Source organism: Marmota monax, unplaced genomic scaffold (assembly GCF_021218885.2).
Source record: "Marmota monax isolate L192 unplaced genomic scaffold, Marmota_monax_Labrador192_F-V1.1 WCK01_AAM20220418_F8-fsc00251, whole genome shotgun sequence".
NCBI lineage: Eukaryota > Metazoa > Chordata > Mammalia > Rodentia > Sciuridae > Marmota > Marmota monax.
The window spans coordinates 2032733-2056241 of record NW_026694546.1 but is presented as its reverse complement, the minus strand read 5'-3'; the positions used below and the strand labels follow the sequence as shown (position 1 = coordinate 2056241).

The 23509-nt window shown below is 35.0% G+C and overlaps 1 protein-coding gene across 2 annotated transcripts in view; it reads right to left on the bottom strand.

The window, feature by feature from the left end:
* Positions 1–23509, bottom strand: part of Znf624 (zinc finger protein 624) — a 46414-nt gene that overhangs the window by 19496 nt on the left and 3409 nt on the right. Inside the window, exons 2-6 of one of the 2 annotated variants that reach the window (XM_046420703.2) lie at positions 17814–17900; positions 15847–15912; positions 12194–12320; positions 10287–10382; positions 3360–6953 (exon numbers count right to left, since the gene is read on the bottom strand). In XM_046420703.2, the coding sequence (XP_046276659.1) occupies positions 4750–6953; positions 10287–10382; positions 12194–12320; positions 15847–15912; positions 17814–17846 (2526 nt within the window). In that variant the 5' untranslated portion in view covers positions 17847–17900 and the 3' untranslated portion in view covers positions 3360–4749. Of the gene's footprint in view, positions 1–3359; positions 6954–10286; positions 10383–12193; positions 12321–15846; positions 15913–17813; positions 17901–23509 lie in introns of those variants that run through there. The other variant, XR_009224587.1, reaches the window with a different exon arrangement.

Genomic DNA, 23509 nt, shown 5'->3' with positions numbered 1-23509 from the left:
TTCAAAAAAGGGTTGGAGTTATAGCTTAATGTTAGAGTGCCCCTGGGTTTAATCCCAATAGCACGAAAAAATAAATTCATTAGACAAATTTTAAGGATATTATACTAAGTGAAATAAGCCTAATCACAAAAAGACAAACACTGTATGATTCTCCTTATATTAGGAAACAAAAAAAGTATTCATATTTGTAAAGACAGATAGTAGAATGGTGGTTTCCAGGGGCTGGGAAGTGGAGTAGAGAATGGTGAATTGTTGTTTAATGGGTGGTGAGTTTTGGTTTTGCAAGATGAAAAGAGTTCTGGGCATGGATGGTAGTACTGGATACACAACAATTTGGATATCATTAACACCAGTGAATTGTATATAAAATAATGGTTAAGTTATCAAATTTTAATGTTATGTACATCTCACCACAATTTAAGGAAATAAAAAAATCAAATTCATGTAATTCAATCACATTAACAGAAGAATCATTCCCAGAGTTACAAAACAGCATTTAATGAAATTCAACATCTGTCAATGATAATAAACCTCAGAAAACTAGGATTTAAAAACACTTCCTTAATGTAATAGACATTATCTAAAATTTACCTCATATCACACTGATGAAAAAATATTCAGTTTTTCTTTAGATTTGGAGAAAAAGGCAAAGATGTCTATCTACTCTTTCTACTTCTGGAGATCCTAGATACTAGCCAGTACAGTAAAAAATGGTATAGAGATTATAAAGGATTAAGCTTTTTTTCTATGGACACATATGCTATCTGTGATAATGTAAAAACTAAAACATAGAAAGTCCAAAAGAGTAAACAAACTATTATAATTAAGAAATTAATTTAGCAAGGTAACTGGTTATATGGCTGCCTTTTTAAAAACATGTACATATATACACATACATACAGAATATATTTGTTATGTATATTGCAGCAACAATCAAAAATGAAATTTTAAAAATAGCATTTAAAATATCAAAAACATCAATTGCAACTGACCCAAAAAATCTACAACTGAAAAAATAGCAAAACTTCTGAAACTGAAAAAAATGAAAACATTCTACATAACAAAAAAAAATTAATGATAGTAAAATATCTACAATAAATGAAATTTAAGCATGCCCATAAGATGAAAGTGTCAATATTGTTATTTATACAATACCAATTAAAATCCTAGGTTGTTGTTGGTGGGATGATTTGTTTAAAAATAATTCATAAATTGATTATGAAAACGCCAATGACCTAGAATAGTAGTCATGATTTTGAACAAGAAGAAAAAATCAGAAAACATATACTACCAGTTTTCATTAAGAATTGATATTGGTACAATGCTAAACAAAATAAAACACTGGAACAGGACAGCTTAGAAGACCATCACATATATGATGGTTTATCATACATGTTCCACTACAACTCAAGTGAAGAAGGAAAGATGTGTTTTCAATGAAAATGATGTTAAACAAATTTTATATTTATATACAAAAATGTCAATTTGTTCTCAACTCACATGTACATAAAAATTATTTATGATGGATCACAAATATTAAAGTGAAAAGTAAAATAGTAGATATGTGGAAGAAAATGTAGGACAAGCTAGGACAAGATTTCTCAAGCTGGGCATCAAAGAGCACTTACAATTAAAAAAAAAGAAAAATTACTCTTAATCAAAATAAAAACTTCTATTCTTTCAAAGAATATCATTAAGAGAGTGAAAAGCAAGCTGTGTGGGGAGATGCTATTTGTAACACAAATATCTAAAAGATACCTTGCATCCAGAATAAAGTATCCTACAAATGAAAAGGAAGTCATAGTTACTTGGGTTAAAGAGGGAGTTCATAAAACCAATAAGAGCCTAAAAAACTCAACATTATTAGTGACTGAAGATATGTAAATTAGACCTATAATGAGATACTAGTATACACTAGAACCAGGATGTTATAGTTTGGATCTTGAATATCCCCCATAGGGCAATATGTTAAAGGTTTGGTACCCAGGATGTTGCTACTGGGGTCTTGGTGGGAGATCCCTAGATCAGTAAAGGAGTGCCCTTGAAAGGGCCTACAGGACCAGGGCCTCTTCCCCTCCTTCTCCTAGCTCATGATACAAACAAGTTTGCTCCACTTAATGCTATGCTCCCTGGTCCCAGGCCCAAAGCAGCAGGGCCAATCAATCATAGACTGGAACCTCCAAATCTATGAGACAAAAAAAAAAACAAAAAACTTTTCTTTTTGTAAGTTCTCTCAGGCATTTCATTATGGGAAGAGAAAGGAACTAGCACATCAGCTTTGGCTCCTTACCACTCCACTAAAACTGCTAAGTCATGGAAATGACTATATCATCCCTATCCCCTTACTCAAAGGATACTCTTCAGTCCTTATGTCATTTTAATGTGCTAACTTTGCTTCTCTTGGTGAAAGGGTTTGCCCCAAGTCAGGGTTGGAAGTCAGGGCTTAGGTTTGGTGAGGATTAGAAGGCAAAAAGGAACAAACGAACTGAGTTAGCATCAGGTTGCATCAACTGCCTAACAGAGGGGATTACAAGTAGTTATTTCAGGGTTTGAAACTCAAACTTCTCAATGAGAAACTGGCTATATCCAAGTACATTAACTATACTTAAAAGAGGTAAGCCTCTTAGTAAATGTTAATAGATTTCACTATTAAAACTCAATCCAAAAGGGCACTTTTAAACACAAAATGAAATTATTCATTTATAATGGGAGACAATGATATCACTTATTAAATAAGCCTTTTCCAAATTAAATGAATACTTATCCACTGTGGGAGGAGGTATTTGATCTTTACTACTAATGAAGTGTAGTTCATAATGTCCTGATCTTTCGGATGTAATAGTTCATGTTTTGTTAAGAGCTTTTGGTATTAGGGGCACAGCCTTTGGGTTCTCATTTTGACTACAGACCTTTCCTACTATTCACAGAACTTCCAAGCACTCATTCATGGACTTGGAAGCTTGTGGCTGTTTCCTCCATCATGCAAAGTTTTGAGACTGCACACAGGCCCACCTTCCAACATACTCCTTTTGCCATTATGTATGACCTTTCGTTTCGTGCCACATTGAAAGTGAAACTACTTTCTGTAGAACTACTTTCTGAGGTTGTGGTCTTCGGATGCACAATCTAGAAACAAGTTTCAGATGTTCTTGAGACATACTTTTCATCTGGACTTTTGATTACAACCTCCAAATGAAACTGAGAGGGTGGGAGGAATGAGGTGCTGACTAAGTTCTTCAGAATGTATTTGACTTCAGAGCCCATTCCCATACCCTCAGATCCTTAAGCCCCCCTCTCCCACAGGTTTCCCCCACAACTAAAGTAGTTCCTGGCACATATTTAGGGGTCCAATTGATCAATTTCACAAGAAAAAAAGATTTTTCCTTTTTATATAGATATCACATGCTCATTGCAAAGAAAATTATAGAAAATCAAATAAAAAATTGCAAACAAATGATACCTGATAGTCTACCAACTCTAGAGCAATTCTCATTAACTTTTTGGAAACCATCTCTTCATTCACTTTCTGGTGGTCACATAAATATGTCATGTTACACAGATAGTTTTATATCATACATGCTACATTTACATTTTCTATTTTTTTCTCCATGTCCCTATTCCCGCTTCTCCTTTTCTCCCTCCTTTCAAGGTTACCAATATTGACAATCTGGTTTTTATTCTTTATGCACATATAATCACACACATCATTATACAATACATGTAGACATTACTTCAATGTAAATGAAGTCTTTTATATATACATCTGTTGCAAAGCAATTATTTAAACTAAACATTGTGAAAAAATCTTGAAGTCAGTTCATATAACACATTTTAAAAATTATTCTCATACTGTTCCAAAAAAAAAAAAAATATATATATATATATATATGTCACATATATCCAACCATCTCCCTATTAATTGGCAGTATGCTTCTAGTTGGGGCTTCTTTTTTACCTTCTAAAACAATACTTCAACAAACATCTTTATTTGTGTTCTTATGCACTGTAGCTGCATTCGTCTCTGAGTCAGAGTCCCCACTAGCTAAGAAAAGGTTAAATTTTGTCAAATCCATGAAGTGGAAGTTTTCATCCCAATGTGGCTTAAATATGCATCTCCCTGAGTGCTAGTTAGGATTAAATTTTTCTATAGTTTAGTGGCCTTTTGGAATTGCTCTTCTAAGTCTTTCAATCCAGATGTTTAATTCATCTAGATTAAATGTTAAGTTAAAAAAATGTCAAAATCCTGGAAACAAATTTAGAAGATTATGTACAAAGCAGGGATTAAGGATACGCCTTTTAATTAAAAAAGTAAATTGAGAACTTAAAAAGATATATTTTACTATAAAAATTAAAATGCTGTATCTTTCCTGTGTAGAAAAGTATAATTTGTAAGTTGAGAAAAACATTTGTACACCCATGGCAAGGAATTAATATCAAAAGCATATAAAAAGCACCTCTATGTTATAAGAAAAGCAGAAAAACCCATAAAATAGTCAAATAGATACCAAAAAAGGTATGAAATCTGCATGAAGGTTTTCATTTGTCCACTGTTTTTTTTCTAGTGTGAATTTCTTTTAACTTCTAAGATTTAATATGACTAAATGCTTTTTCCACATTCATTATATTTAGAGTGTCTCTTCAGAGTATATTTTCCATGAATTTCTACTGAAGATTTTTCTACATTCATAAAATATAGTTTATAAGATTCTTATTATGGAGCTGACATCTGGATCAACAATTTATTGTTCTCTAAATTAACTGAGTTTCTCTCTGATGAATTCTTTGATGTACAGTAAGGCTTGAACTACTCCTAAAGGCTTTTCCACATTCATTACATTTATAGGGTTTTTCTCCAGTATGCATTCTCAGATGTACAGTGAAATCTGAGTTAGTTCTGAAGGCTTTTCCACATTCTTCACATTTGTAAGGCCTTTCCCCAGTATGAATTCTCTGATGTAGAGTTAGCTGTGATAGAGTAATACAACCTTTACCACATTCCTTACAAGTATAGGGCTTTTCACCAGTATGTGTTCTCCAGTGCACTGTGAGGTATGAACCTCTCCTGAAGGCTTTTCCACAGACATCACACTTATAGGGCTTTTCTCCACTATGGATTTTCTGATGCTCTGTGACATGCACCATCTGGCTAAATGCTTTTCCACAGTCATTGCATTTGAATGGTTTCTCTCCAGTATGTGTTCGCTGATGAGTGTTAAAGCCTGAGTTACTTGTGAAAACCTTCCCACATTCATTACATTTATAGGGTTTCTCTCCAGTGTGCCTTCTTTGATGCACAGTAAGCTGTGATGTATTAGTGAAAGCTTTCTCACATTCATTACATTTATATGGTTTTTCTCCAGTATGTGTCCTTTGATGCACAATAAGGTATGATTTTGTCCTGAAGGACTTTCCACAATCATAACATTTATAGGGTTTCACTCCTGTATGAATTTTCTGATGCTCCTTGAGATTTACCATTTTGGTGAATGCTCTGTCACAGTCAGTACATTTATATGGTTTCTCCCCAGTATGGATCCTCTGATGTACAGTTAAGTGTGATTTTATTCTGAAGGATTCCCCACATTCATTACATAGATAAGGTTTCTCTTCAGTATGAATACGCTGATGTATAATTAAAGATGAAGAACGCATGAAGGCCTTTCCACATTCATCACACTTATAAGGTTTCTCTCCTGTATGCATCCGGTGATGTACAGTAAGGCATGAATAATTAATAAATGCTTTTCCACATTCATTACATTTATAGGGTTTCTCTCCTGTATGAATTCTCTGATGTTCTGTGAAATTTGCTATGCGGTTGAATGCTTTCCCACATTCATTACATTCATAGGGTTTTTCCCCTGTATGAGTTCTGATATGTACAATAAGGCTTGAATTACTTCTATAGGCTTTCCCACATTCATTACATCTAAAGGGTTTCTCTCCAGTATGAATTCGCTGATGAACATTAAAAATTGTGGTATTTTTAAAAGATTTCCCACACTCATTGCATTTGTAAGGTTTCTCCTCAGTATGGGTCTTCTGGTGTACACTAAGATATGACTTATTCCTAAAAGCTTTCCCACAATCATTACATTTGTAGGGTTTTTCACCATTATGAGTTTCCTGATGTCTTGCAAGTTTTGATTTGTCACTAAATGCTTTCCCACATTCACTGCATTTATAGGGCTTCTCTCCAGTTTGAATTCTCTGATGCTGATTTAGGCGGGCACACTGGCTAAAGGATTTTCCACAGATATTGCATTGATAAGGTTTCTCCTTAGTATGAATTCTTTGATGTACCGTAAGTGAAGATGAAGCAATGAAAGCTTTTCCACATTCATTACATTTATAGGGTTTTTCTCCAGTGTGAATTTTTTTATGTTGACTAAGATATGAAGGCTGGCTGAACGCTTTCCCACATTCATTACATTCATAAGGTTTTTCTTTAGTGTGAGTTCTCTGATGCTGAATGAGTAATGATCTATAACGAAAGGCCTTTTCACATGTACTACATTTATATGGTTTTTCTTTATTACTGGATTTTTCCCGTAAACTAAATTCTGAAGTCTGGTTTATAGTTTTGTTGCCTTTCATATCCTTGCAAATTATCTTTCCCAAATGAGTATCTGTAATCAAATCTAAATTCTCTGTGAAGTTTTCCTCATGTATTTTGCATTTGCCATGGGGCTCTTCTGTGATAATTCCTGGTTCTAGGAAAAGAACAGACCCAAATCTAAAGCCTCTTTGATCAGTGGAAATTTTCTTGTGTGTTACTCTTCTTTGACTCAGATGACTCTTCTCACTATTTTGCAGTTTCAATATTTTGTCATTCCATTTCCATAATCCTCCCTTTGTGGAATCCCACAGACCATTCTCTGTGAGTTTCTCTACAACAGTTTCCTGTAATAAATCTTCTTCAAAAATATCCTCTGTAAGTATAGCATTCTTGACTGCAGGTTTGATTTCCATGTCCAGGGGAAAAAAGAGAAGAAACAAGTAACTTCCTATTTCTTAAGCTTATGGAAAATTCACCAAACATGATAATAAAAGTGAAAGGGGCTTATAATTAATATATGGTTTTAACTGCTTTCCAATTGACCTTGTTTTCTAGGAAGATGAAGGTATGGTTAAGGGAGGGTAGTTGTACAAAGAATCAAAGACTCACAAATTCAATGACATTTTTTTCCTATTAAAAAATCACTCAAAACCCTCCTTAGATTCTAAGTCTCTCAAATACTTCTCCCTTTCCGCCTTCCCTTTAGAGCCAATTTCTTTAAAGAGCATTCTCTTTCCTTGCTTCTCATTTGCTCCAAAAATCACACATCTCTTCCCAACCACCCATTTTATTTGTTCTCATTATTGTTTTTGTTATGAGGGTTTTCTCTCAAATTTCCTTGGCAAAGTGTTTATTTAAGTCTTAGTACATACCTTTTAATAGAACTTAATGGAAGAAGATACTAATTTTCCAAAAGTTGAACAAAAATTTAGTCAAAATTAGTATTTATAGTTACTGATGTTTCAAACAGTGAAAATTATTATTTAACCAAGGATAACATTCACAAATTTATTATGGGTTCTAAGAACATTTCTAATGGTTTGTCAAAAATTCATTTTTAATAATTCTTTAGGAAGTAATCTTACAACTTGTTTTTACAGATTCAAATCATAAGAGACCATAGTAGAATTAAAGATAACAAAGATTATCTTTAGAAAATCCTCAGCATAAATTTAAAAAAAAAAACAATTAAAAATAACCCAAGGGTCAAAGATATCACAACACAAATCACCAAATACTTTGAACTCATTAATATGAAGATGTTATATATAAAAATGTGTCATATAGTCCTTATAAACCTAAATACATCATTAGAAAAAAAGAATGGCTAGAATCAATGATGTAAGTATCCCATTCAAGAATTAGCAAAAATCCATAAATTAAACCTTAAGGAGGTAAAAGTAATGAAATAACAAAGAACAGAAAGTAATGAAACGAGATCAAACACAGAAGAAGGAAAAAAAGAACGGTTTCTTAAAGCCACATAAGATTAATAAACCCTGGAAAGACTGATAAAGATAAAGATAGAAGAACACCCAAAAATTATTATCGGGAATGAAAAGGGGGATGTTACTTCAGATCTATATAGATGTTTAAAAGATAATCAGAGGACGGAGATTAATACCAAGAAATTAAAACTTTAGATTAAATGGACCAATTACTAGATAAACATAATTTTCTAAACTGAAACAAAAGAAATAGGGAATAGGAATAGTTCTGGTAAGTATTAAAGATTAATAGAAGTTGTAATTAAATACCTTTCTCAGGCTCAGATGAATTCTATGAATTCTATATTCCATAAAAAATAAAAACTCTCAACTCTTTCTTTCTTTCTTTACTGTAAGCTCTTAACCTTGCCTCATATTATACAGAATATGGAAGCCCTAATAACAGAATGCTTTAACCTTTCCACTACCAGCTGACCAACATCTGTGCCCATCTTCTCCATCTTTCTCAGTGTTACAAGACAGGAGTTGATCTCCTTGACAATCCCTCCTTTTCAGTCTAGACTTTATCCACTTAAACCTTCTCAAACCCTTCAGTCCTTTAGTGATTGAGGCATTTCTATGAACACTGAACCATTTTGTGGAAACTTCCATCCCAAGAAATACAACAAAAATGCTGTTCTTCATTCTATATTTTCCCCTAACTGTTGCATCATTGTTCTCTCCCTCTTCATAAAGAAAAAAAATAATCTCCTTTAGATACTCATCTATCTCCACTAACTTTTACTGACTCATTTAAATATAAATAGTATTATTTAATACAGAATATATGTAGTATATATGTGAGTTATAAAAAAATGAATACTCAAACTAATTTCCATTTAATTTTTTCCATGTCCACTGCCATCACTTTAATAAAGGTACTGTCTTCTCTTGTCTAGACTGTTGTTACAATCTCTTAACTTCCTGGTGGCTTTATGACCTTAAGTTAAATCTTCATTAACAGCATTAGTTTCTTAAAAATTCTTAATTAAAATATTTTCAAGGCACTGGAGTTGTGGATCAGTGGTACAGTGCTCACCTAGCATGCCTCAGGCACTGGGTTCAATCTTCAGCACCAATTAAAAATAAAATAAAGGTTATTGTGTCCACCGACATCTAAAAAGCAAATATTTTAAAAACTCTTTTCATACTTTTGCACTCAGCTCCCTTAGGTTAACATCTAAACTCATTACCATTATCTGCCATGCCCTGCAGACTGCCTCCTGACCCTACCTCTAATCTCATTTTGTAGCAGTCTCCCTTCACTTATGCTACAGTCTCAGAGACTTCCTTTTGATTTCCAGAACATATCATGTTCTTTTCCATATCAGGTCCTCTGCACTGCTGATTTTTTTTTTCCTGAAATGATTCTCTTCTCTTCCTCTGGCTAGCTTCTTCTTACCTTTCAGGTCTCATATTAAATGCCACATCCTCAGAGGCCTCCCCTGACCACCCTATCCAAAGCAGGCACCCTCATCCCTTTCCAGGTTACTATCCCATATCTCCTCATTTATCTTGTAGCTAACAGGTACTCCAACCACTAATTAACTTGTTTTTATTTGTTGAAATTCAATTGTCATAAGGGTAGGGACCTATTACATCTTATTCACTGCTATTGTCCTAGTATTTAACCTAGTTCACAGCATACAGATATATCATAAACACTGATTAAATAAATGAATTCTATATTTTGATTCTCAACTGGTTCTTTGTTCATATTCTCAAGGAGTTAAGAACCTGGAAAAAAGGAAGACAGTCTTCGAATAGGTTCAGTAGCCTTGCAGTTGAACAATGTTAAATTACAAGTAAATAGGTTTATTTTAAAAGAAATCAATGGTGACCCTCTTAAGGAAGCATTTTTAGGAAAAAATGAAAAAATAAATGTCATATTATGATAAAACAAATCAGAAAAACAAAAAGTTAACTGGAAAGGATAGAACATAAAGGGTTATGTTGTGAATGTTTGAATAAAAAAGAATAAAGGAATATTTGTGAAAAGTATGTCCCCCCAAGAAAGCAAAGCAGGATGGTACAATGAACCAAAGGGAGAGGACAGAGAGAGGGGAAGAGAAAACAGTGGGCAACAGAAATGGGCAGTGAGAAGAATGGGACACGGGATCTTTTCCTTTGAGGCAGCTTTGAAGAAATATCACCCCAAATATTTCCTATGTTCTGTGGAATTTCTCCCTATGATCTGTTATTTGAAATAAACCCCAGTTTCTTGGTTCTGATTAACTTACCTGGATAGGGAGTTCTTGAAATTTCTCTCACCACTGCCCATGGTCCTTTCCCATTCTCCAAATGAGTTATCATGTCTGGTTTGGAAACTGCAAGCCCTGTTCAGAGAAAAATGAATAGGATTTAATTGAAGCTACAATCAAGAATTATTACCAATTTTTGTCTCAATCTCTGTAAGGACCACTACAAGAAGTTTTAGAACTGTACTAATATTGCTGATTAGTCATTTGTGGCTATTTAAATTTGAAATGAAATTAAAATAAATGAAAAAATAAAATTCAGTTCTTTAGATGGACCAGCCAAATTTCAGTGTTCAAAAACCATAAGTACACAAGAAATAAAACCAACAATCAATAAGTAGGATTGCCATTAAACTAAAAAGCTTCTTCTGCACGGCTAAGGAAACAATTAAGAATGTGAAAGGAGCTTACAGAATGGGAGAAAATCTTGGCAAGTTACCTTTGATAGGGATTAATATCCAGAATACACAAAGAACTCAAAAATCTTAACATCAAAAAACCAAATGGCCCAATCAACAAATTGGCAAAAGAATTAAACACAAACATCTCAACAGAAGTAACACAAAAGGCCAATAAATACATGAAAAAATATTCAGCATCTCCAGCAATCAGGGAAATGCAAATCAAAACTACTCTAAGATTTTATCTCACTCCAATCATAATGGCAATGATCAAGAATAAAAACAACAATAAATGCTGGTAAGGTTGTGGGGAAAAAGGAACATTTGTACATTGTTGGTAGGATTTCAAACTAGTACAACCACCCTAGAAAGCAGTTTGGAGATTCCTCAAAACTAGGTATGGAACCACCATATGATCCAGCTATTCCACTTCTGGATATTTTCCCAAAAGATCTAAAATCAGTATGCTATGGCAGCTCAGCCACATCAATGTTTATAGTAGCACAATTCACAGTAGCTAAATTATGAAATCAACCCAGATGTCCATCAACTGATGAATGGATTAAGAAACTGTGATAAACACACATACACACAACACACACACACACACACACACACACACACTGAAGTTCTACTCAGCCATTTAAAGGAATGAAATTATGGCATTTGTTGGTAAATAAATGGAAATGGAGAATATCATGCTAAGTGAAATTAGCCAAACTCATATACGGAAGCTAGAGTAAAATAAAGAAAAGAGGAGGGAAGGATAAGATTACAAAAGGAACCAATCAAATACAAATTAATAGATAAGTGAAAGGAAATTTAGTAGATTAGAGGAAGGAAAAAGGGAGGGGGAGGGGAAGCAGGAAAGGAGGAGGAAAATGTGGGGATCATGAACTGAAATCAATTTCCATGCATGTATGAGGAGTTTGTTGGAATGAACTCAACTACTATGTATAACCACAAAGCTCTAATTAAAACAAAAACATAAGTGGCTAGTATCTACCATAGTGGATAGCACAGTTATAGAATAAACCTCTCATAGTAGAATGTTCAGTCATATAGTTTATTCTAGAGAATTACGATGATCTCAAGGAGAGCTCAACACTATGATCTAGGTTCGTGGGATAACAGATCATGAGAATAATCTAAGTTTAGAAAGAAAATGAACACATTTGTTCCTTCCTTTCTAGAGGCAATGATAACAATTCCAATTTATGGCAATGATCAGGAAAAACTTTGATCCTATATCTGTAGGACTGTCAACAATCGCCAAGATTCCAAAGAAACAAATATTTCTTTATCTACAATGAGCATACCATTTAGTTAAAAGTGAGGAACAGCATGAATTACAACAACGTGCCCCTGAGATGAAGAGATTTTTGACACCTAAACTCTAAGCCACACTCAGTAAAAACTTTAGAGGCTCAATATTTCTGGAAAACCTGGTCAAATAGGCAAAGCCATTAACATAGAAGTTAGCCTTACCCAGCGAGACCAGATTTCTATAATTCTCTAGCATCACATCTTTGTGCAGATTCCTCTGTGTAGGGTCCATCAACCTCCATTCCTCCAATGTGAAGTCTATTGCCACATCCTTAAATGTCACTGATTCCTAAAATAAATACAAAGCAATTACCCAGGGATCATAGAATTAGACTTGTTAAGCAGACAGTAAGTATGAAACTGGGGAAGAACTCTCACAATCAGAATCACCAAATGATTATATAGGTCAACTTGTTCAACCTTTACAGAATACATGACAAGAACCTAAAACCAGAAGAGGAAGCCTATTCCAGCTTTGGTGTCTTACCTGATAGCAGGATTTTTTCAGACCACTTCAAGTCTAGCTTTTTATAAACTCTAATTAAATATTGATCCTACCTTAATACCTGGAGTTGAACAATATGGTTTTCTTCTTCCCTAGAAAACCTTTAAAATATTTAGTAATTCTGGTAGTTTGCATCCAAATCATCTCTTCTCCCTCCAAACCTATTTTATGTCAACTTCCTTCCAATTCCAATCCATAGAATATTACTTAATAAAAGATATATTTTATAATCCAGATAATTGCATATAAAATGGGGTGAGTATTAGAGTCAGGAGGAAACAGCAAAGTAGACTGAAAAAGAAGATAGGCCTTTGGACTGACGTTTAAAATATACAAAGAACTCTTTTAAAACTCAACAATAAGAAAATGAACAACCCTGTCAAAAAAATGGACAGAATACCTGAATAGCCATTTAACCAAGGAAGATAAATGGATTGCAAGTACATATATGAAAAGATGCTCCACATCATATGTCATTACAGAACTGCAAATTAAAACTATATTGAAATACCACTATGAATGTATTAGATGCCAGAACCCAGACCCCTGACAACACCAAATGCTGGCCAGGCTGTGGAGCAACAGACACTCTCACTCATTGCTGGCAAAACTGCAAAATGGCATTGTAACACAGTTTAAAAGTCTCTTACAAAATTAAGTATATTCTTCCCACACAATCCAGCAGTCCCAGTTCTTAGTATATACCCAAATGAACTGAAAACTTAATATCCAAGCAAAAATCTCCACATGGACATTTATAGGAACTTTATTCATCATTATCAAAATCTGGAAGCCACCAAGATATTCTTCAGTATGTGAATGGATGAATAAATTGGTACATCTGGACAATGGAATATTATTCAATACTAAAAAAAAATGAGCTATCAAATCAAGGAATAGAAGCAACTTTAAATGCCTTATGATGTTCTTTATCCTAAAGATTCTGAGAAAACTGCATTAAGTTAGGTTTACATAAAGATTTCTTCCTGATAAATTTTGATAAAGTAAAAATCATCTCAGGCTGAGAAAGTAAAATAAAATTCTGCCTTCCCATTTGTCAAGTTAGAATAAGAGACACAGAGAAAACCAGCAGCAAAGTTAAGCAGAAATATTTCTCGCATAGTCACTCTAGATGTAAAGTGTCAAATGGCCCCTTCTTTGAATAACTACTGCTTTTTACTAAGAAACTTTTATAATTTAGACTGTCAGAAAATTTACAGTTTGAAATCATGTCAGAAAAAAATGAAAGTGACTTTGATGCAGTTTTGATTTCCAACCCAGATAAAGAGCTCACACCATGGGATACTTAACACATTTTACATTTATCTTAACTTTATACTTTCTGAGGAGAGAGAACACCAGTTCCACTTTTCAGTCTTTATACAAAGCCCACTTTGATTTGCACCTATCAAATCATTGATTTCATTAAAATTTCTCCTGAACTCCACTCTCCCTCAAAATGATGTAATAACCTTATGTCCTCCTTCATTTGGTATGAAGTATCTCTCATTGCAATGAGCCAATAATACTGAAAAGTTTGGCCTTCAATTGAATAGGACTAATTATATTAATTCTTATGTCACTATAAAATCATAAAGCTCATTTGATTTTAAAGGTTCTTATTATCTCCTCTTCATCTTGAAGTTGTGCTTCTCTAGTTGTTTGTTGTTAGGGAATTAAATTACTAACCTAAAATATCAACCTATATACAGGCACTATTAAATTATCTATGATTTTACTGGTTTTACTATTAAACTATCTATGATTTTACTGGTTTCTATCCCGTACCTCAGCCTTATATGAGAGTCAGAAAATATCATGACTCTTTCCTTTTGGTCTGATTATAATAATCGTGTGAATATAACTCCCTCATCAGTCTTAAACCGTTTGTTAGATGTTTGAAAAAAAAAAAAAAACAACATGTACCTATCAGATAAAAAATGTTTAGCACTGAAATTTCTCCTTTTGAAGAACTATACTAGGAAAAAAGTATTTTAAAAATGTCAAAAATAGCAATTCTATAAACAAAACAAAATAAATGCCAATAAAAACCAGTAAAACAAAAATAGGTTGATGACTTGTTGATGTCATCACAATATTGGTTTCATTTAAAATTAAACAAAGCAAGGTTCAGTACTTACAAAAAGAATTCAGAATTAATCAGACAAAACTGATCTGCCAGAGTCCCCTCTCTATCAGAAGAAGAAAAATAAAATATACAAATTGTTCACCATATCAAAAAGGATGGTGTTTTCCTAAGGTTCAAGATCCAAAGTCTGAAACTATGAATATCTTACCTGCAATTTTTGAAGTATAAACGGTTATATGCTAAAGGACAAGTTTAAGATCCATTGGTTCAGTGTTATATTTCAGAAATACAACAAGATTGAGTCTCAGTATGTATCTTATCATAGAAATAAAAAGAAAAACTGAAACATTTTTGGGATAAAACCAACTTTCAAAGTAAAAATTTCAAAAGCAAGAACATAATTATCCTAAAAGCATAGTGAACACATATCAAAAATGTAGTTAAATTGTTAACAAAACTAGTTTAAAAGAAACAGATGTATGTACACAATGAAAAAGAGAGTGATAGATAAAGATTATAAAATTAGACAAAAACATAGTTAATGTCCTACAGGGCAATAAAACTATAACTTTGGTGATTACATTTTCTCCTAGGTAGAAATAATTTGGAACGTTTCAATATTCTACAAGATTACATACAACTTTGAGAGTTTGAATATTAATAGTAAATAGTAAGTCAAGTAAAGCAGCCTTTTCCTGCTGCCTCAGGTGACCCTTAAGCTTGTTAGACAATGGTCTCATAGGACACTAAAAGGCCATACTTTGCCTTATTTCTAAGTGTTGGATAATTTTTTAATAATAAATCTTATTTTGACTTTTTCTGGAAAAATCAGGTAGTTAATATACTCACAAATTAGTAAGTAAGCCTAACAAATATGAAAAAAATCTAAACCAATTTAAACTCATTGTAAGACTACTGCCACTGATGTTAATATATTCTTGATATTTTTCATTACATTGGGTCTTACTAGAAAAGAAAAAAAATCAGACTATTTAATGGTAGAATAACTTATCATGAGCAATTATGATGTGACCATCTGTCAAATTTAAAACTGCTACTACTTCAAAGAAAGGAAATTTATCACATTGATGCTACCACCCCTAGGGTTAAAACACCTATCAAATATTTACTATGAACTTATAAGGAGCTGGGATTGTCAAGAATTAGGGGGAGTAAAATGTACTTTCTCTTTATGCCCCTTACAAATGATGCTGCCATTACCTTCACCAGCTCTGCTTCTTCCATCAGAAGGTGAAGATCTCCATCTGGCTGGGTAACTTCAGAACTCTGAAGGAACACGGGAAAGATCACTCAGCAAAAGGCTGCCTATGACCTAGAACAGAGCCCCATGAGGTACCCCCAGTCCACTGTGGATGTGGTGTGTATGGAACAACCTCTTTCACTGTTTTAAATAGGGCTGAAACTAAGGTCCTGTAGTAATATCCAATCATTATCCTCCTTCATCTTCTTTGAGGCAATGACAAATATGCAAACCAGAAAGATAAAACTCCATGTTTTTTTAAAAGTAGGGGACTGAAAAAGAACCCATCAAAAACAAAAACACACTTAAAATAAAGGCCTTCACCTACCTACTGCATACCTCTCTTTTTTCATATGAGGATGAGATCAATTTTTCAGAATGTATCTATCTTGCTCAAGAAAATATACAAAACCTATCAACACCATCTGTTTTCTACAACTGAAATATCAGTACAGTGTCTAAGGGGGCACATCTCAGGAATACTCAGGAAATATTCCAGGGAACTCTCATAATAGTGTCTTCTTCCAAACTTTAGAAACTGTATTCCAATAAGGAAGTGATTTCTATAAATAAAATTAAAGTTTACTGTATCTTCTAGTAGTACCTATTTAGATTTATCATTTTAGAGTTTTGTGTCATTTTTAAAAATTATGGGTAATAAAAATATCTGCTTAAGTTTTATTGGGAAAAAAGCTATCATAGTTACCTTCTCTCAAGTTCTTATCAAAAAAATCCATAAACATTCAGCTTTTAAAAAGCTGTGATGATGTGAATTTCAACCCTGGTAATATGGATGGGTATGATCAGGCCATAATCTATTACTACACAAATACAATTGGACCTACTAATAAAGTGAAACATTTTGTTTTAATTTATATTTCCAAAGGCATCTTTTAAGTATTGTTTACATGTTATATAGTCTGGCTAGAAAGAATAAACAACCATTATTATAATAAATTATATTTGTTGTACTACCTTTCTTCTGAATCTCTTACTTCAGAAAGTCATTGCTCAACTAGTTTTTATCATATTAATACCCAACCTAAACACACTTAAGCACACACACACACACACACATTTAAATGTCTTCAGGGACACATTTAAAAACTCAGCTTAAATATCTCATTTCTGGCCCTAACTTTTTCAACTTTTCAACTTGAATCACTATTTCACCCACTGTTCTTTGCATCAGAGTCTTGCCCTTAAATACCCTTCTCACCTGAATCCTCATGAATACTTTACAACTATTTAATACAAATACTTGTAATTCGGTACAAGCTTAAATCTAATTATCCTCATAAGTTTCCACGGCCAATTTAGATAACACTAATACTTCATTTCTTTACTTGTATAGCACTCATCTTTTATCATATTGCCACACAACAATCATTCACCCAAATTACATAACCACTTTTTTTTAATGCTATACCCTCAGTGAAACTGTGAACTCTTTACAGCCAACCACTGTGTCTTACATACCTTTTCTCTGGTTGACTACTTCTTTATGGGTAGAAAGTGGGAGATCACTGAGAGTGGACACATGACTCAAGTGTGTGTGTCCACATATTTTGTTTCCCAAAATTTCCCCAATTGAAAAATATTCCATTATACTACTCCATAAATACGTGAAATTTTCTGGGAACAGTACAAATTTAACCTCAAAAGTGAACTGCCAAGACTAGTTATCATATCTAAACATAGCCCAAATATTTTTGGAAAGGCCCAATGTCCTTAAATTTGGTTCAATAAGTATAATGAATCCTTTTAAAGATTATAACTTTTGCTAAGATTGACCCAATTTTAATGGGTCATACAGTTTGGTTCTCTTCCTATAAAGAGCGTGAGTAAGTAAGAAAAGTATGTGATTTAGAAAACAGACAAGCTCTGAAAACAACAGAGCAATCAGAAATGGAGGAGAATGACTTACCAAAGGTCCAACTGCAAAAACCACAGCAGCCATAATCTCTGCTTCTCAGTCCCCCTCTCTCGAAAGAGGAGAGTCCCACAAAGACATCTGAGGAACAGAAATAAGCTATGAAAACCAAGTCTGCCTTGGGTATTTCAGATTCACTGACTTGGAATTCTAACATAGTGAGCATGATAACCTTAAGGGCATAGGAGAGCAACCCCCACAATCCACAAAGGACAAAGATCTTGAGATCTTAATACTATTGAGTGCAGTCATAGCTAGCAGACCAAATATTGTACAAGGAACTTTAAATCTTCACATCAAACCCATAGTGTGTGTGTGTGTGTGTGTGTGTGTATATATATATATATATATATATATATATATATATAACATATATACATATGTATGTATATTTATTTATTTATTTATTTCATAGATGAGGAAACGGAGGCCTAGAAAATACAAACTACATATGCAAGGTCATATAGATACATGACTCCAAATTGATTTAATTCCCAAACCCACATTTTTCTACTAAATCAACTTGCACTGTAAAATCACAAAAAAACAGTGCAATCATTCTTTGCCACAATCACCTACTCATTTTAACAATGAAATATTTTAAGAATCTCTTTTTCTGACCTTTTCTGGAAGAGTCAATTTGCTAAAATTTGCAGAGACCTCAGAGTCATGTAAAGAGTGTAGTATAACTTCAAAATTTAAATATTAAAAACTTTGACTTGCCCCTCTCAATCTCATATTCAAATAAATTTTATCTGTCCTTTCTATATCAGGCAAACTCAAATGAAAAGGAAACAGGAATAATGATAATGGAAGAGAGTGTTTAATTCAATATAAAAAGCATTAAGCAATAGTACTTTTATACTGGGAAAAATTTTTGCCTAGTAAAGATTTTACACTGTGGAGAAATAACGGGGCAGAGGCCTTATTTAGGTGTGCCTGGCACTGATTCTGCTTTCCCACTTTTAGAAGAAACTCAATAGAATACATTCTCTAACCATGGTACAGTAGAATTACAAATATAAATGAAAGTCTGAAGTGGAAAAACTTGTCACTTGGAAATTAAAAGTAGCACCTTAGTAGAAACAATGAAAAAATGTCATTGCTGGTGAGTTAGCAAAATGAGGGTATTAAAGATGAAATATGCCAGATATCTGCCAAAGTTATAAAGAGATTCAATTCATGGCCCTAAATATTTCCAATAAAATTTTTAAAAAGAATGAACAGAGTAAGCATCCAACTAAAGAAGATCAATAACAAATAAGCAATAAAGAGGAAGAAATATTAAAAGAAGAAACTAATGAATAAGAAAACAAACATCTGAAAAAGCCAGTAGCTAATTCTCTAAGCAATAAAATATATGTCACTGGTTGGTCAAAGGAAGTCAAAAAACAAAGTCAATAATCCAAAAATAGAAACGGGAAAGTAGTTATAGCAAGCACTTTAAATTGTTTACCAGTAAAAATAAAATTTTCCAAATAAAATTTTCCAAATTTCTTTTAAAAAATTTCTTAAAACAGAAAGGGCAAGTGTGGGGAGCCATTCTCGCACGTGACTGGGCAACTCCCAGTTTGGGTCTGAGGCGCTCTGGCTAAACTGTGTCGCAGCTTTCCCGACCCCCTCCTGGTGCGAGAGCCTGTCCGTGTGGGGGTGTGACTGACCACTGACCCGGGGGACCAATCACTGACTCTGACCTTGGAGTGCGGCCCCCCTCAACCTTCATTGGATGGAATTCTCCTCTGAATTTCTTGTTCCCCAATAAAAGGCTACTCCCTGGTGTGCTCCCTCTCTCTCTCTCCTGCTAGCCCTGAGTAATCCTTGCTGCCCTACCGGGTGGCTCGAGGTAAGAGCCAGAGGGGGAGCTGTCTTGGACCTGGTCATAGAAAAAGGTAACTGAGTCTGTGTATTTATTTCGATCTCACTAGTTAACTTTTATGCCAAGAACCTCTTTAATGAAACCAGTGCGCTGGTCGCATGGTGGAATTTGGAGCCCATGAGGGGGGCATTCTAGATTAGCTAGATTGAGTGGGAGCGCGCTATAAAGATAAAGATAAAGGAAGTGGTGACAATTTAGAGTCACAAAAGTACCTGGAGATATTGAAGGAAAGAGACGTTAAATTAATTAAAATGGGAAGTTCAACTTCTACGGATAAGGAAATGTATCTATTTTAGACAGTATACTTAATCAGAAAGGAAAACAGATAAAGAAAACTCAGTTATTACAATTCTTAAAGATTGTAGGCGAATATTGTCCTTGGTTTTGTGAACAAGAGTCTCCAAATTTACTTACTTGGGAGAAACTAGGAAGGAAGTTACAAAAAGTTTGTCTTTCTAATGAATTACCTGGAGGCATAGAAAATATTCAGAAAACTTGGACGGCTCTGGAAGTTTGTCTTTTTGAATATATGTGCCAGAGTTGGTGGCCCCCTGTAGATCTATTAAAAGGCATTCAAAGAGGTATTAGGTCTATTCAAATGGAAAATCCGCCTGAGGCTAAGTTAATTCCCTTTCCCTTGAGCCTTTTAAAAACAAAGGCTCTAGGGGCTAAACCGAAGGTTAACAATGTGACTTTAAACTTGCAGGATCAGGCTAGCCCACAGGGAGATTATAGAGAGGAAGGTCATAGAGGAGAAACCTCCACAGTCCTAGAAAGTCCTCCGGAAGAGGTAGAGGATCTTCCTGGGGAGGAAAATCCAGAAGAGATTCTTAGAGGGGCACAGAGTTCTTCTCCGCCACGTGGCTTAGAAGCCCAATTTCAAAATGGCGACAGCGCAGAGTCTACCCACGACTTGCAGTCGGAGGGAGAAGAATCAGACGTTGAAATTCAGGACTTACAGAGAAATTTTAACAGGCTGTGTTTAACACCGCCTGCCCAGGCTATTCGAATTCGGCCATTACCTGCTAAAAGGACAAAATTTAACAGGTACTCTGAATTAACAATGACTTGTCTTACCCTGTTCCAGCGAGATATTAAGAAAGCACAGGAAGCTGGGGAAGATACTAGCGGTTTTCAACTTTTTCCAGTTTTTCAGCAAGTTAATGAGCAAGATCAGAGAGTTAGAGTTCATGCTGTAATCCCATTTAAAACCATTAAGGAACTAAAAAGTGCATGTGAGACGTATGGTCCGAATTCGCCTTTTATACAGAGCCTGATAGAAAATATTTGCTCACAGCCCCTTCCTCCTAGTGATTGGATTTCTTTAGCTAGATCTTGGTTGAGTGGAGGAGATTTCTTACTTTGGCATAGTTATTGGACTGATTTTTGTACTGAACAGGCAGAAAGGAATAGAAGACAGAATTTAGAGACGCCGGTAGAAATGTTTTTAGGAACAGGTGAATTTGCTGATTTAGAAAGACAGTTAAATTATGAATTTGAAGTATACAATCAAATAACTGATTGTGCGAAACGTGCCTGGAAGCAGATTATCTCTAAAGACCAATCCAATTTAGTTCTTACCAAAATCAGGCAGGGTGCAAGTGAACCGTACTCAGATTTCGTAGCCCGATTGTACCAGGCCGCAAACAGGTCGATCGGGGACCCAGGGGCCTGTGAGTTTATTGTTAAGCAATTGGCATTTGAAAATGCGAAGAAGTATTGTCAGGACGTTCTTAGGCCGCACCGTAAAAAAGGGACAATTTCTGAGTTTATCCGCTTATGTTCTGAGATAGACTCTACTCATTTACAGACTGTAGCCCTAGCTGCGGCACTAAAGGAAACATTAAGGCCACAAGAATTAGAACGAAAGCCCCGCATTAGAACGAAAGCCCCGCGGGAGATGCTACATTTGTGGGGAAAGTAACCATTTTGCGCAAGAATGTCGCATGCGCAATTTTAAGTTCAGGGCTCCATCTACTGGTGATAATAGATATTGCAGGACTCAACCCCACGTGGCGGATCAAGATGGCGTGGATCAGCCTGCCTTCTTGCCGTCATTTCCTCCTATTGAGAAGACAAAAAACTTCCGGTCGGCCCCTCCCCGGGCCGAGCAACAATACGGGGAATTCGAGGAGAGGTCACACAGTGTGACATCACTGGCGCCAACCAGGACAGCCCGTGATTTTTACCGGAATGTAGATCGCAGACAGTTTTCTTAGGACCTTCAAGGACAGTTGAATTGAATCCTGAATCAGGGCCAAAACAAATCCCTACTGGGATTTTCGGGCCGCTTCCTGATAATACTATAGGTTTAATTTGGGGACGTAATAATTTAAAGGGAGTTATTGAGGTGATACCTGGTGTGATAGATTCAAATTTTAAAGGACAATTAAATGTTACTGTAAGGTCCAATTATGCTCTAAGGCTCACTCCAAACGATACATTTGCCCAATTGATTTTATTGCCCTGTAATTCAGAGAAACACCCACCAGTAAATTCAGTTTCTAAACCGCTGTGGTGAGCCGTGTTTGTAGACCGTTGCCGCCATTAGAAGATGGCACCGGTCTCCGTTGTAGATCTTGGTAAACAACTCCTTATTAGGAAAAGTTGGCGCGCTGTCCCTCAACACCCTATGAGAAAACCCCGCGTGGCAGCTTTGGATTGGACTTGAGTAAGCTTTATTAGGCTGTGTGTGGGGGCGTGGAAAGAAAGCGCGCTTGAGAGAAAACTAGAGTTAAGGCCTGAATAAACCGCTGAAAGAAGAATCCTGTGTCGTGTCTTCCTTGCTGGCGAGGGGGTCGCGACAAACCGCCGGACAGAGTGTACTGGTCTCAGTTAGTGCGACAAGAACGCCCTTTATTAGAATTTAAAATTAATAATAAAAAGTTCCTAGGAATCATAGACACAGGAGCTGATATCTCTGTCCTTTCTAGTAGATTCTGGCCTAGGAATTGGCCCTTACATGTAGCACCAGCTAACCTAGAGGGAATAGGACAGATTTCACAGCCCGCTCAAAGTGCCAACTATCTCCATTGGGAAGATTCCAATGGGAACAGTGGAGTATTTAAGCCTTATGTGTTAGAGTCTTTACCAGCTAACCTATGGGGAAGGGATATTTTAGCCAAAATGGGATTGTTATTAGTTACTCCAAATTCTATAAGGTCAGTTGAGGAAGTTAATCAGAGGTATTTTCCTGGAGATGATAAGGAGACCCTTCAGGAAGAGTATCTATTTACAAACCAGTCTCCACGACAAAGATTAGTAAATGCTCCAAGCCAAAATTTTTACTAGGGGCCCTGAGTACTTCCCCGATCCCTAAGACAGCTGAAAAAATCACCTGGCTCACAGAGGAGCCTATATGGATTTCTCAGTGGCCCATCTCAAGGGAAAAACTTAAAATAATTCATAGGTTAGTTGAGGAACAACTTCAGGCTGGTCACATAGAACCAACACTTAGTCCTTGGAACACACCTATTTTTGTTATTAAGAAAAAAGTCAGGAAATTGGAGATTGCTAAAGGATTTAAGGGCAATAAATCATGCAATTCGGCCTATGGGATCATTACAGCCAGGACTTCCCTCCCCCACAGCCATCCCTTTAGACTATAGCTTGATGGTAATAGATTTAAAAGACTGTTTTTTCTCTATAAGGTTACATCCTGGAGATTGTGAAAGATTTGCTTTCACTGTCCCAGCAATTAATTTTAAGGAACCTGTTAAAAGATATTGCTGGAAAGTACTTCCCCAGGGAATGCATAATAGTCCTACCCTGTGCCAAAAATATGTTGACCAGGCGATAGATCCCATAAGAAATA